Raw genomic sequence first — 14,766 nt, forward strand, 5'->3', positions numbered from 1 at the left:
CAATGTTTTACAGACCTTAGGAAAGCTAAGATATGCTTCTCTGCTTTTGAGTACAGTGGTCTAATTCATAGGTTTATTACTAGCTATGACTGTTCATTGGCCTAAGTAAAATTAGTTTGATAGTTTGCATCAGGTTTCTAGCGGACAAGAAGAAACCATTTTCCTTCATAAATGCCAACAGGTGGGTTCCTTGTTGGTAATCTCATCAGAAAGGTATTTGTGGGGGAATTCTGCACCAAAAAATTAAAAATTCTGCACACAATATTTTAAAATTCTGCATATTTTATTTGTCAAAATAACACAATATAATCACACCAGTTTCATTTATTTTGGTACTTTATTTCAAAATACCTGTCAGTAAGTATGTCTGTAACAATACAGACAACAAAAAAGATTTAGGAAATGTTTTTTGACAAATAGATTCCTTACTAGCTAAATTAATACAGAAGTTTGAGTAATAATTCATTTATACTACAATATAGAAACTCATTTCCTGCACCCCTCAGAAGCAGTGTAAAGGCTTAGGAGAGTTAGGGGTAACGAGGAGCTGAGGGAGAGGGAAGTAATTGCTGGGAGCCTGGGAGTGAACCTGGAGGGCTGTTGAGTGTGGGTGAGAATTGTGTTTTGTTTTTTTTGTTTTTTTTTTTTTTTTGAGGGAGGGATTATTAGGGAGTTGGGGAGCCTGCCCAATGCAGACCAGGCTGACCCCAGTCTCTCCCATTCATTCAGGCACATCTGTCCCCATCTTTCCCTGCACCCCCCTCTCCCAATCCCCATGTGTCCCTGCACCCCACTCCCATTCAGCTGTTGGCTCTTTACTGTCACCCCTCTAGCTCCTGTGCCCCAGCCTCACTCTTTCCCCCCCTCTAGCCCTTCTGAACCCAACTCTATGACCCCCCCCAGCAGCCATGTGTGCCCCGCTGTATCCGTCCCCCCATATACCATCCCCCCCTCAGCTGGCCCCATAAGCATGTCACTATAAGGAAAAGCAGCCTTTGCTCCTTCCCTCTCCTTGCTGGCTGCTCCAGCTGGTGAGCCAGCCGCCCTCTCTTCTGATGCCACAGCAGAGGAAAAAAATCTGCAGGGGACATGAATTTTGCATGTGCACAGTGGCACAGAGTTCACCCAGGAGTAAGAAAGGTAAGGGATTGAATGGCCACAATGACTGAATAGTATCGCAGACACTTCAATTCTCATGTCTGAATTGTGAGACTCTCACATTTGAACCCTTTCTTTCATTTGCGTTAATATCTGAAATCTCACTGAACGGAGCTCAGGACTGGGAGCAGGAGCCCATGTATTGAGTAACAAAGCCACTCATATATGGGCCAGTCGTCCCTCCATCATGCGAGCAGGGAAGGGTCTCCACTATTATAACACCCAGCTCTGGTTATTTCCTCCATGTTGGTGGAGTGTGCCCTGCCTCTATCCACTGCTATTGGAGCCTGGCCAGAACCTTATTGGCTCTCAGCTCCCAAACAATGAGCCAGTGGGGAGGCAGTAACTGGAATTGTGTGGGATGGGGTGGAGTCAGAGCCTGGGTTGATGGGGCAGCAGAGCGTAGCATAGTGGAGTGGTATGAAGCAACAGCTTCTCTAAAAGACTGCACCCATCAGAAACCCAACTTAATCTTTAAAAAGAACTTTTTCTGGAGCTGTGCCACCCCCGTCTTTCTGTAATGTTGTATTAGTATTCAGAAAATCACATGCATTACAGCTTTTCCAACTTGAGATCTCTGGTGCTGGTGACTAGAGTTTCTATTAAAAGCAGTGGTCTCTCCAGGCCAAGTTGTAGCACAGTGTAGGTACCCTTGCACTGCTGTTACCTGTACTGTTACTGTTTAATGGATAAATAGTCCTACAGTCTCCCCTGGCATTGTTCCAGAACCACAGTCAGCACTAAGTTTGGTTATGTCTACCCTACGTAGCTTTTAGTGACACAGCTGTGCCACTACTAGCATGCCGCTAAAAGGCACGCAGTATAGCCGCTGTTTGTCGGCGGGAGAGAGCTCTCCCGACGACAAAAAACTTCCATCCCTAACGAGCGGCAGTAGCTTTGTCGGCAGGAGAGCGCTCCTGCTGACAAAGTGCTGTTCACACCAGCGCTTTACCTCGACAAAACTTTTGTCTTTCGGGGGGGGAGGGAGGGGCAGCTAATGCCTCTGAACGACAAAAGTTTTGTCGTTCACTTGCCAGTATAGACAAAGCCTCAATCTGAAAAGCACAAAAAAGAAGTTTGACAGGCTTTTGCCATGTCATTTTAATTGGTGAAATGTCCAAAATATTTTGATGTTGACCAAAACAATCATGTCTGAAAACCAGTTGTTTAAAAGTCTATAGGAAGCAAACACCAGGGGTAATGCTTTTAACTTGCATAAAGTAGAGGTGTTCTGTCAGTGCGAAGTAGGAATGTGGTGATTTGCTAGAAGGGTAAAAAGAAGCAAGGTCAAACAAACTTTATTATAAGTAGAGCAATGCTGTGGAGGGTATCACCTTTTGCTTGCCAGAGCAATGGTAGGAGGGTGCAGATACAGAAAGATGGCAGTGTGACGCACAAACTACAAAGGGATAAGAGGGAGGGGGAAATTGAGGCAAAGCTAAAATGATTAAAAGATTGAGAGCCCCTTGCTGAATAATGACATCCCTCCACTGAGTGCCTGTATGGAGAATTGCAAAGTGGATTTTCTACAATAGAAAATTAGGTAAAGAGAAAATATTTTTGCAGACTTTTTTCCTCCCTTGGCAGAGTCAAGAACATTGATTTCTAGATGATCCAAGGAAAATCATAATTTGGTGAGGAAACTTCAGGCTGGATCACACACAAGACAGTTTCATGTTATAAAAATTTGCAAGTTTACATTTTTTTGTTGCTCCCTTTAATTTCATCGGCACTTAAAAAAACTCCTACAGATTAATTTTCAAGGGGTAGTGCTAGTAGCTTTCATAAAGAAACTGTATGTAACACTTGGTAGGTGTGGAGAGTGAAAAGGACGGGAGAAAAAGCAGCTAAAAAGCCTGAAGTTGGAGGAAGAGCGGGTTCCCTTAACATTAACTTCAAGTCTTTTTTGTTCTTCCTTTCTCATCTCCCGGCCCTCTCCCCTCAAACTCTTCTAGTGTTCTCAAAGTTTGTATAATCCAGTACATTGTATCCATTAAATAATGAGAGTTCAGGATCAGGTCTTTAATATAAACTGTTCGCTGTTAACATATTTATCTTCTTATAACATATTGCTTTTTCTTCCTTTTTTAGGGCCCAGTTGACAATGTGCCTCCGTGCTATCATTAAGCATGACTTTCCTGGCCATTGGACAGCAGTTGTAGACAAGATAGGCTATTACTTGCAGTCTCAGAACAGTGGGAGCTGGCTTGGCAGCCTGCTGTGTTTGTATCAGCTGGTGAAAACGTATGAGTAAGTGGATTTCCATCAGTGGAATAGAAATCAGTGTTATCTCAGCTGATTTCTTTATTTGGAAAGAAAGAGCCGAAAGAGTATTGACAATTCTGTAGGGAATTCAGATGAAGGATGGGAATTTCTGATGCCCATATGCTTTCTTTCTTGTATGTAAATGAGAACTTTTCATCATATCTATATTGACAGCAATTTGAGAGCAGAAAATACAGCAGCAGTCAGAGTTTTAGGGTATGTCTGTGCTGCAGAGAAAAACCCATGGTGCAGAGTCTCAGAGCCTGGGTCTGTTGGCTCAGACTGCAGGGCTAAAAATAGCAGTGTAGATGTTCCTGCTCGGGCTGGAGACCAGGCTCTGAAACCCAGTGGGAAAGCGAGGGGGTCTCAGAGCCCAGGCTCAAGCCTGACCGAAAGTGTCTACACTGCTATTTTTAGCCCTCTGAGCTTGAGTCAGTTGTCCCAGGCTCTGAGACTTGGCACTGTGGATTTTTCTTTGCAGTGTAGACATACCCTTGCTGATTTTTCTTTTTCCAATCTAACTTTTTTTTTTCTTGAGTTTCTTCCTTGGGTATTTTACTTGAGTAGAACTATTTGTGAATAAATAAATGTATTTGTGAAAAACCTAAATGTATGTAACAACTTTGTTCTAAGGCTCCCAAAATGTTTTATGTACCACACACAAGAATCATGATCTTTATGTTCTGGTAGTGCCCAAAATGTGCTATGCACTGTCCACACACAAGAAAACATAGTCTCTACCCCAAAGTGTGTCCAGTCTAATCAGACAAGCACCATAGGAAGAGTAGGGGAGAAGGATTCTCTCAAATACATACATTTTACAACGTAACTAAATATCAGCTCTCTTTATTGTTGTGTCACTGAAAGTGCAGCCTACTTGGGTCAGAAATTATAGCCAGATAGCTAATCCACACACAACAGCGTGGTGGTGGGGAGAAGGAAACTTTGAGTCACTACCACAATCTGTATACTAACATGAAATGCTATGGGATCTTTGGGGTCAGCCAGAACTTACCTGACACGCTGGATTGCAAAGTACAATAATACATCTTTGAACCTGTTTCATGAGGCAGGACCTGAAACACCCCCCTTTAAAAAAAAAAAAAAAAAAAAAAAAAAATTGGATAACTCATTGATTTGTAGGACTTGCCTTCCTTTTGACTGAGCTTATGGAAGTGTGGAGTGGGGAGAGGAAGAGGAAGTATGAAAAGAGAATATGGGAGTGCTATTGATACACACAATATTTAGTGCCTAACAATCCATCAGTGTGTGGGTTATGCCAAGATAAAGTCTTGAAATATTTTATCCCCGCTTCTTATGTAGGGATGTCTGTGGTCAACCCATGCTCTTTCATGTAGAGGAGCCTCTTGCAGTGAAGTCATCACCTTTGTCCAAGCTGGCCTGTCCTTTCTTGTTTCTAAAAGAACTGAATTGTGTAAAATGGGAGAATTTGGGGAGGCGGGAGAGAGGGGAAAGGGGCAAGGTAGCTTTGGATTGTAAGGTTGCTCAACTAATCTGTCAGCCACAAGGCTTAATAATTAGTAATAGCCTTGCCCAGTATGGAATCCATGTGGACTTAGAAAGTATTGAAATGTAAAGTTAGTCTAAAAATGAAGCTACACTCTGTTTTCCTTGACATCCAACTTTTGTAATTGTATTCAGGGCCCTGAATGTGTAAACCACACAGATAGCAGTTTGCACAGATGCACCATGACACTTAGAATTTCTCAAGAGTTGCTGCCTCTTTACAGTGCTTTCTGGCACTGCCAAGAACTGAGAGAATGATTAATTCTTGGCCACTTCCAAAACGTGGAAGTCCACATTGAAGGCTAAAGTACTTTTTTCTTTGTGAAGGAGTAGAGCCATCTGATGGCCCTTAGTTATTGTAATGCCTTTGTACACATTTGGAGAAACAGCTATAATTTACTGGATAACAGGATACAACTTATTTTCTAGCTGTGCTTCCAAAGAAAATGCTGGATTGTGAATATGGAATCAGCTTTGTTGTATTGTTATTCAATACTATATATACCCTGTGCCTGATTTTCAGAGGTGCCAAACACTCTCTACTTCCTCTAACATCAGCTGGAGCCACAAGCATGTGGCATCACTGAAAATTAGTCCTATTCGTTATAAAAAATGTTGACCAGTTATTTATATTTATAAAAACACAAAACATATAAATGTTAAGAACCACCCAAAAGCCTAGCCAATCGAAAGAGCTTTCGCTACCTGTTGAAGGCTATTCACTTATTTACTGAGCACCAGCAGTGAGCTTGGTACTACAAGAACATATAAAAAATCATAGTCCCTGGTCCAAGAAGCTTACAGTCTAGTCGCAAGGAAAATATTATTTATTATTTGTATTACTGTAGCACCTAGGAGCCCTCGTCATAACCCAGAGCTCCATTGTGCTAGTTGCTGTACAAACACAGAACACAAAGGGGGTCCGTGCCCCAAGGAGCTTATAGTCTTAAGTAAGATTAGTCCTGCCCATAGTGGCATTAATGTTTACTTAACCTTTGTTTTGACATTTTTCCATCTGCTGGTAGAAGGGTTAGGTAGCATGCATTGTGTGGGCTGTCAGATGGAGGCTGGAGGAGGGGAGAAATGTATAAACACTGCTCTCATGAATGTCAGGGTTGTTGTTTGTGTTTTTTAAAGGTAAAATAATTGGATTGTGGGGAAGGAGTAGGCATTAGAACTGGGAACACTCAGACCCTTGACATCTATGTTTGTCCTCTTTTGTAGATACAAGAAAGCAGAGGAGCGAGATCCTCTCATAGCAGCAATGCAAATATTCTTGCCTCGGATTCAGCAGCAGATGATCCAGCTTCTTCCTGATAACTCCCATTACTCTGTACTGCTTCAGAAACAGATCTTAAAAATCTTCTATGCACTTGTGCAGGTAGGCTTCTGTGCACCGAGAGCGATGTGAAATTGTAGATTGCTGGGGACAGCAGCTCACTTGCACACACAAAGCCAGTTTGATAAGATACTACTGATTCTGTACATGTATAACCAGCTAGCAATTCAGAACAACAAAATGTGTTGCATTTACCTAAAAATGCTATTCCACCATGCTCAGAGGGTTCCACGAGCCTTAGCACATATAATCTTTGCAATGTGCCCTAAAAGTTAATTGATTCAAGCCACTGTGGAGTAAGAAGAAGGAGCAAGTCGCAGGGCTGATCTAGACAAACAGTTAGTGCACAGCAAACAGGGGTGTAAATCTACCCTGCACTAGCCTGCCACATGCTCACTGGCTATGTGGACCCTGCTGCCATGTTCTAAGTTCTTCTTCGAGATGTGTTGCACATGTCCATTCCACTGTTGGTGGCTGTGGTTCCCAGAATATGGCCATCGGAAACTTTTCCCTCAGCAGTACCTGCTTGAGTGCCCTCTGCTGTTGGATGACATCATGCAGTTATAAAGGGCAGAGCCACCCTCTTCCCCCTCAGTTCTTCTCACTGCCCATGACAGTCATTGGACCTGCTTTCTATTGCTTTGGCAACACTTGTCAGCTTTTGTGTAGATAGTTTTATGTTTAGTTGTAAATAGTTTTGGAATTTTTAATAGTTTTAAACAAAAATTCTGTTGCTGTTTCCTGTTGAGAGTGCTGTGGCCGGTGCTGGGGTATGCCCCTGTCACCAGGCTTCAAGGCTTGTGCTTCCTGCACAAAATCCTTGCCCATGAATGATCCGCACGACTCATGTCTGAAGTTCCTGGGCAAGACTTAAAAAGACCAGTGCCAATTTTTTTGGGACTCTAAGCCTAGGACAAAGGAGGACAGGGAAGCTAGGCTGAAGTTCCTGCTAGTGGAAGAGGCACTGAGATCACCCTTGGAGCTATCCCAGTCTGAGTTGATATTGAGTGCTGCAGCTTCAGTCAGAAGTGTGCCTTCACGACTATCCAAATCCCGGCACTGGTCTCCTTATCTGGTGCTCTGGAAGAGATATAAACCTTCCAAAGGGGCATCAAATCGAGGAAGATCTCCACCCTCCAAGCCAGCTAAGGAGGAAGGAAAGAAGTTGAGTAGAATGCATTCAAGTTCAAAGTACTCCTCCTCCTCCAAGTATGTGGCAATAATGGCACTGTTGACTCCAGTGCCAGTACAGGCTCTGAGTCCAGAACCACAAATGGTACTGTTGACTTCAGTGGCATTGCATCGGTCGGAGATGATCTTGGTGCTGGCCATGCCATAGGGGTTTGCTGCAGCAAAACACCTAAGTCTGTCGGTACTGGTGTCTCCAGTGATACAGGAAATAGTTCTCCCACTGCCATAAGATCGCCCAGAACTGACTCTTATGGTGCAGCATTCGGTACCACACCACTCTTCAGTTTACAAATCAGCCTACCTGTCGGTACTGTCGACGGGGAAGCTAACAATGATGGCTTTTCTTCAGCATTCGGGATCTCTGCACCATTCTCCTGTACCAACAGGCCGCCCTTCCATGGTTGGTGGAAAGAGAGTCCTCTTCTTCAGACTCTGAAGCAGAATTATATGTCTCTCAGCCTTGGGGCAAGACTTGCCATTCCACTCTTAACCCTACCACCACCCAGGATACCTTTGGGATCCTGCCTCAGGGCTTGCTCCGGTAACGTGGCCAGGAGGCCCTTGGGGCCCAGTTCCTTATCAGCTGCCTTTTTGGAACCCTTGGGGGGTCTCCTCCAGCCTTCAGCTCATCCCCACACCCTTCCTACTCAGTATCTTGATCCAGGTGAGGCGAATCATTGCACTGAGTTGAACCTGCTCCTGTGTCCAGTACTGGGCCTGATACTGAGCAGCTGGCAGAAGAGGTTCAACTGAATCCCGAGTTGACTTCATCCTCATCCTCTCCAAATGAGGTAGCTTCCTCTGGGACAACATCATCCCCTCCTGAGGACTATAAGATGTATCAGGAGTTACTATACATGGTGGCTTCGGACCTGGACATTCAGGTCAAGGATTTCAGGGAGTCCCTCATTGCCTCATTTTGTCTATGATAAGTTCATCTCGAGTGGTTTTGCCAATCAATGAGGTTATTTTGGAGCCTAAAAAGTCCCTGCAGCAGACCCTCATCATCGTTGCCTCCCACATGAAAGCATGCGGGGCGCAAATATTGTGTGTCCTCCCAGGGGTTTAACTGCCTGTACTCCCATCCTCCTCTAGGGTTGCTAGTAGTTGCAGCCACTAATGAGAGGAAATGCCAGGATCCTCAAGCTGCCACCCCTGAATTCAAAGATGTAAAGAAGCTGGATTTATGTGGTAGAAAATGATATTTGGCAGGGGGCAGGGGGAGAGGGGTTGCAGCTTAGAATTGCCAACCAACAGGCTCTGGTGGGATGTTTTAATCGTAGCTTGTGCGGTTCTGTGGCTAAATTTAAGGACCTGCTGCCTGAGAATGCTAGGCAGGAGTTCTCCTCATTGTGTCTGAGGGCAGGTTACTGGCGAGGACTTTGCTTCAGACCAGGTTAGGTTCTGAAGACTTGGCTGCTAGGTCCATGGCATCTGCAGTCTATCAAAAGGTGCTTTTGGCTATGATCTTCCGGTTTACCCCATGAAGTCCAGCAAACTATCCTGGATTTTCCCTTCAAAGGTCCTCTGTTGTTCTTGGAGCAAACAGATAGCAAGTTCCATGGACTCAAGGGCAACTTTGAAATCTTTGGTTTTGTATACACCTGCCCAGCAAGAAAGCTCTATCAACCTCAACAGTTGTGCTGGTGTACGGCTCTGGTTCCTCGTAGGGACCTGTCGAGGAGGAAGAGCAGGGATTTTAGGCTTAGTCCTGCCCCTCCTTCAGCTTCTGCATCAGCCCCTGTCCCTTCTAGTCACCCAGGGAGTTCTAAGTAGACATTTTGGTGGCTCAGTCGAGAACGTCATGCCAGTCACCACAATTCCAGACCCCGTTTTGCAAATTTTCTCCTACTTCCTCAGTGCTTGGTTCTGAATTACTTCAGACCAATTGGTCTTGAGCACTGTGGAAGTGGGATATACCTTCCAATTTGTTTCTACCCCTCCCTCCCTTTTCAGGGACCTCTCTCACAAAGATCTCATCCTACAGGAAGTTCAAGCTCTCCTTCAGATGGGTGCCATAAAGTTTCAGAGGGATGGTGTTTATTCCGCTATTTCCTAATCCCAAAAGCAAAGGGTGTGTGTGTTTGTCTCAGACCAATCTTGGACTGTGTCTTCTTAACAAGTTTTTAAAAAGAATAGTCTTGCATGGTCACCCTAGCTTCAGTTATCCCCTCCCTGGATACTGCCCTCAACTTGAAAGATGCCTACTTCCATATGGTGATCAATCAAGGTTACAGGAAATATCTCAGATTTCTGGTAAATAAGAATCATTGCCAGTTCACTGTACAATTGTTTGGTCTATCAGCAGCTCCCTGACCTGAAGAACTCTGTGTAAACTCTCAAAAACTTTTTCTCTCTCTCACCAACAGAATATGATCCAATAAAAGATATTGCCTCATCCAGCTTAGCAGCTCCTAGTGTTTTTACAGAGGTGTTGGCAGGTGTGGCTGCATTCCTCAGAAGATCAGGAATGTAAGATTATTCCTGTCTGAATGATTGGCTGTCGAGAGGCTGATCCAGGATTCAGATGTTGTTCAGTGTATCTCTAATCCAGTCAACTTTCGGTGCAGTGGGTCTGTTAGTCAATGCAGAGAAATCTCTCTTCTTCCCAGTCCAGAGGATATAGTTGATAAAGGACAGTGCTAGACTCGTCTTAAGCCAGAGCTTTCCTTCCAAACTGTATGTTTCAGACAACGAGGGCCTTTGTTCTGGATCTCACGTCTCACCCAGTCATAACAGTACAAAACTTTTTGAGGCTCCTGGGGCATATGGCCTTGTGCACATATGTGGTCCAATATGGCAGACTGGGCCTAAGAATTTTTTGGTGTTGGCTGGCGTCAGTTTACTCACTGAACTATTTTCCTTTAAATTCAGTAGCGAGGGTGCCCTCTCAAGTTCTTGCCTCCCTAGATTGGTGGACGAGTCTGGACAACATATGCTGGGTTGTCCTCTTTGCCCACCCTCATCTGACCCTCATGTTAGTGACAGATGCATCTGCACTCAGCTGGGGGACACATCTTGGTGCTCTTCAGACTCAGGGACTGTGGTATTCAGGAGACCTGTCTTTACATATAAGTGTCAGGGAACTGAAAGCTATCAGGCTAGCATGTTAGGTTTTAGTTCCGCAGGTCAAGGGTAAGGGCCTATTAGTTCTCACAGATAACACAGCATCAATGTTTTACCTCAGTAGGCAGGGAGAATCCTGTTCTTTCCTGCTCTGCCAAGAGGCAGCTTGACTTCGGGAGTTCTGCATTGCCAACTTGGTAGATCTCAAAGCATCTTACCTTCTGGGGTGCAGAATGATCTTGCAGAGCACCTCAGCATATCATTTACTAGTCACCATGAGTGGATCTTCACCTGGATTTGCCCAGACATATTTTCAAGTGGTGGGAATCTCCCCAAGTGGACCAGTTTGACACGAAAGTTAAGAGAAAATGTCAGCAATTCTGTTCCCTGCAAAGTCACAGCCAGGGTTTCCTGACAGACATGTTCTTGCTTCCTTGGTCAAGCAGGCTACTCTATGCTTTCCTGCCCATACCTGTTATTCACACAGTATTGCTGAAGGTAAGACAGGACCAGGCCAGAGTCATACTCCTAGCCCCAGCATAGGCCTGCCAACACTGGTTCTCTGCTCTCCTGGATCTGTCAGTGAAGCTCTGATTTCCCCTGGACTTGGAACTAATTTCCCAAGACCATGTTGACTGCTCCACCTGAACCTACAAGTTCTTCATTTAACCCCATGGATGCTCCATGGTTAGATGATAGAGAAGAGTCTTGTTCAGAAAAGGTGCAGGATGCCCAGCTAAACAGTTGAAAGCTATCTACTAGGGTTACTTAACTTTCTAAGTGGAGATGTTTTTCCCATTATAGGATGTCTCCTTCCTGTTCCTCGATCCAGCATGTTCTAGAATACCTATTGCATCTGAAATACCAATGGTTGGCTGTTAGTTTGATCAAGGCACACCTAGTGGCTATTTCTGTGTTCCACCCTAAGATGGATAATGATCTGGGTTGTTGTTTTTTCTGACGTCAGTGAGGTTTCTGAAAGGCCTGGACAAGTTGTACCTTAGGTGCACAATCCTGTTTTCCCCCATGGGACCTGAACTTAATGTTGTTAAGGTTTATGGGTCCTCTGTTTGAGCCATTGGCTACTTGCTGTCTACTACATCTATCAATGAAGGTGGCATTTTTGGTAGCCATCACCTCTGCAAGAAGGGTAGGAGAGCTGTGTATGCTAATGTTTGGGCCTCCCTATACAATCTTCTTTAAGGACAGGGTTTACCTTCACCCTCATCAGAGATTTGTCCCAAAGGTGGTGTCCATGTTCCATATCAAGCAGCCTATTTGCCTAGCTTTCTTCCCAAAACCACACTGGAAGAGGGACGTTTTCACACTCTAGACATAAGAAGAGTGCTGGCGTTCTACCTGGATAGATCTATCTTCTCAACTGTTCATGGCAATAATGGACAAAATGAAAGGTCAACCAATCTCTACTCAAATAATTTCTTCTTGGATAGCATTATGTAACAACATGTGCTAAGATCTGGCTAATATCACCCCGCCAAATAGGATCACAGCTCATTTGACAAGATGGCAAGCTGCCTTGGCAGCTTTTCTGGCAAATGTTTTCATTTTGGACATTGGTAGAGCAGCAACCAACTGGACTCATTTCACATGTTTGCTTCCCATTATGCCAGCAAGCAGGACTTAAGAGGTGATGCTAGAGTTGGATGGGCTCTCCTCCAGTATTTATTAAGATAAACTATGATTCCACCTCCTCTTTCACAGCTTGTGAGTCACCAAAAGTGGAATGCATGTGTGCAATCCCTCAGCGAAGAAAAAATGGTTACTAATCTGTTTCATAACTGCTGTTCTTTGCGATGTGTTGCACATATCTATTCCATGACCCGCCTTCCTACCCCTTGGAATCAGAGTTCTATCAAGAAGGAACAGAGGGGGGAAGGGAGCGGCTCTGCCCTTTTATACCTGCATGCAGTGACGTTCACAGCAGAGGGTGCTCGAGCCACCCAGATGGGCACCACTGAGGGAAAAACTACTGGGTGCACAGACAGGAAAATGGACACGTGCAATTCGTTTTGAAGAACTAAAGTTACGGAACAGGTTAGTAACCATTATTTTTCCTAATGTGCTTTTCTGTTTGGGATGGATTATTGGTGTCACCATTTTAGGCCTCATCAGGACGATGGGTGATGCTGACATGGGGTATGTTATAAGCTGGGTGAAACCTGGCTATGGGGTGAGTTAAAACCTCATTGAAATTGATGTGTGAGTGCACCCTTCACTTAAGATAGTTGTGAGACAGTTAAGGGGCCATATTGAAACAAGGCCTAATAGACCCTTCCCAACATTTTTGGATTGTGTGGGTGGAAGGACTTTTGCTGAGTATTGTTTTGGGTAGGGGTATGTGTGCATGCGAGAAGGCAGAACAGACAAAAAACGGGAAAAGACTTGAAGAAGCAGCTGAAAGCCTGGTGGCTGACCATAGAAGAAACTTGAGAAGAGGTTTTTGGGTCCAGGGTGTCGCTAAAAAGAGTGCTGTTGGTGATGTGAGCAAAAGAAGCTGTTTCTTGCTGTTTGATTTCTTTTGTGTTCAGAAACACAGGACTTTGTATATTCTTTATAAATAAAACTGCATCAAAGAAGAAATACCTGACTATCACCAAATTCTCTCCTGCTAACTGAAACACCCTGATAGATCCCAAATTTTTGGCTAGCTACTTGGCTCAAAAAGGATAACGTTCAAAGTGCACTAGAGAATTTATTGCATGGCAGCAGACTCCGTGTGGCCAGTTATTGTACGGCAGGCTAGCAAGAGGTAAATTACACCCCTGTTGCCACGCACTAACAGTTCATCTAGACAAGGGGCTCTCACAGAGAATGTCTTGTCCTCCACCCCTTGCTTATCTACTAAGGAGGATCTAGCTTGAGTGCCTCACATAACAACACACTTATCTCGCAAATGTCATTTAAAAGAGCCACTATGATCCCTGCCATTTTCTCCAGCTTCTTTTTCCAGCTTCCCATCACCAGTTTTGTCTGGATGGACCCATAAGAAACTTGCAAGTTGCTCTCATTTATGTGCCAGTCTCAGATATTGTTTGAGGTACTTGACTACATCTTCTAGCTCACACAGAACAGAGAGAGAAAGAAGGGTATCTTCCATGTATTGAACATACTGCATGTTAATTGCTAGGCAGCTTATCTTACATTTCTCACTCTGTTCACTGCTTCTCTAGAATCAACAGTATTTCAGCTTGATTGACCACTTATCTTTCAATTACTCTGTTTTGTTGGCTTGATATGTTTTCCCTTAAATTTTTTCTCACTAAGCCATAGAGGTAGTATAGTGCAATTTTGCACTATAATAAATAAAACTTGTTTAAAGGGACGCTACAGTTTCCTAGAGAAGTGTAAATAATGTAGAAATGCCTTATGTTTCTTTGAAGAAAATTAACTTCATTTATCCTTATGTTTTCTTCTTCCCCTGTTTCAGTATGCATTGCCGCTCCAGTTGGTGAATAACCAGACCATGACTCAATGGATGGAGATTTTCCGTACTATCATCGATAGGAATGTGCCTGCTGTAAGGTTTACTTCACTGGAGAGAGACTCACATTGATTTCTTTAGGGTGGGAAAATGGGGATGGTCCAGGTGGAGAGATTATTGAACTAATCTCTAAAGATACCATCCAGGCAGGTGTGTCTGATACAAGTCATGCAGGCAACTCAAGTAGCTTTTAAGATTTTTGACTGTTTGAGGTAGCTGTACAGTATATACTCCAACTTTGGGTACTTCAGAGATTCCAAAACGTTTTAGCCAGTTTGTTTCAGAAACAGGAAGGAAAAGCTCAACACGAACATATAGATATGCAGTGTCTACTCCATGAACATATAGTGTAAACACACAATCTGTATCTGTTCCTGCTCTCCATCCTTTTTCCGCATAAAAGACATAAATAATTCTAAAGGAATGGGTTTAAGAACAGCATCAACAGGATGAATCCATATAATTTAAACCCTCAAACTCTGAAAGAAGATGGATGGGTAAGAGTCAGTTTTCCAAGATATGTTCAGAGAAGCAGAATTACTAGGTATGGTAATACTCCCTTCTGAAAAGATACCTTTTGTACAAAATTTTCATTCATGGAAATTAAGTAGCCTTGGGGAAAATAGCACCAATAAACACTTTATCTCATGTCTGTTTCAGGCAAATATGAGCAAGGAATTAGGAAGGGTTACTAAACTTGACACACACACATTAGGGA

The 14,766-nt window shown here is 43.8% G+C and overlaps 1 protein-coding gene across 3 annotated transcripts in view; it reads left to right on the top strand.

The window, feature by feature from the left end:
- Positions 1-14,766, top strand: part of IPO8 (importin 8) — an 84,058-nt gene that overhangs the window by 21,322 nt on the left and 47,970 nt on the right. For 2 of the 3 annotated variants that reach the window (XM_054034702.1, XM_054034711.1), the window contains 3 exons: positions 3,250-3,408; positions 6,175-6,331; positions 13,995-14,084. In XM_054034702.1, the coding sequence (XP_053890677.1) occupies positions 3,250-3,408; positions 6,175-6,331; positions 13,995-14,084 (406 nt within the window). The remainder of the gene's footprint in view (positions 1-3,249; positions 3,409-6,174; positions 6,332-13,994; positions 14,085-14,766) is intronic. The other variant, XM_054034721.1, reaches the window with a different exon arrangement.

This window comes from Malaclemys terrapin, chromosome 1 (genome assembly GCF_027887155.1).
Source record: "Malaclemys terrapin pileata isolate rMalTer1 chromosome 1, rMalTer1.hap1, whole genome shotgun sequence".
Lineage (NCBI taxonomy): Eukaryota > Metazoa > Chordata > Testudines > Emydidae > Malaclemys > Malaclemys terrapin.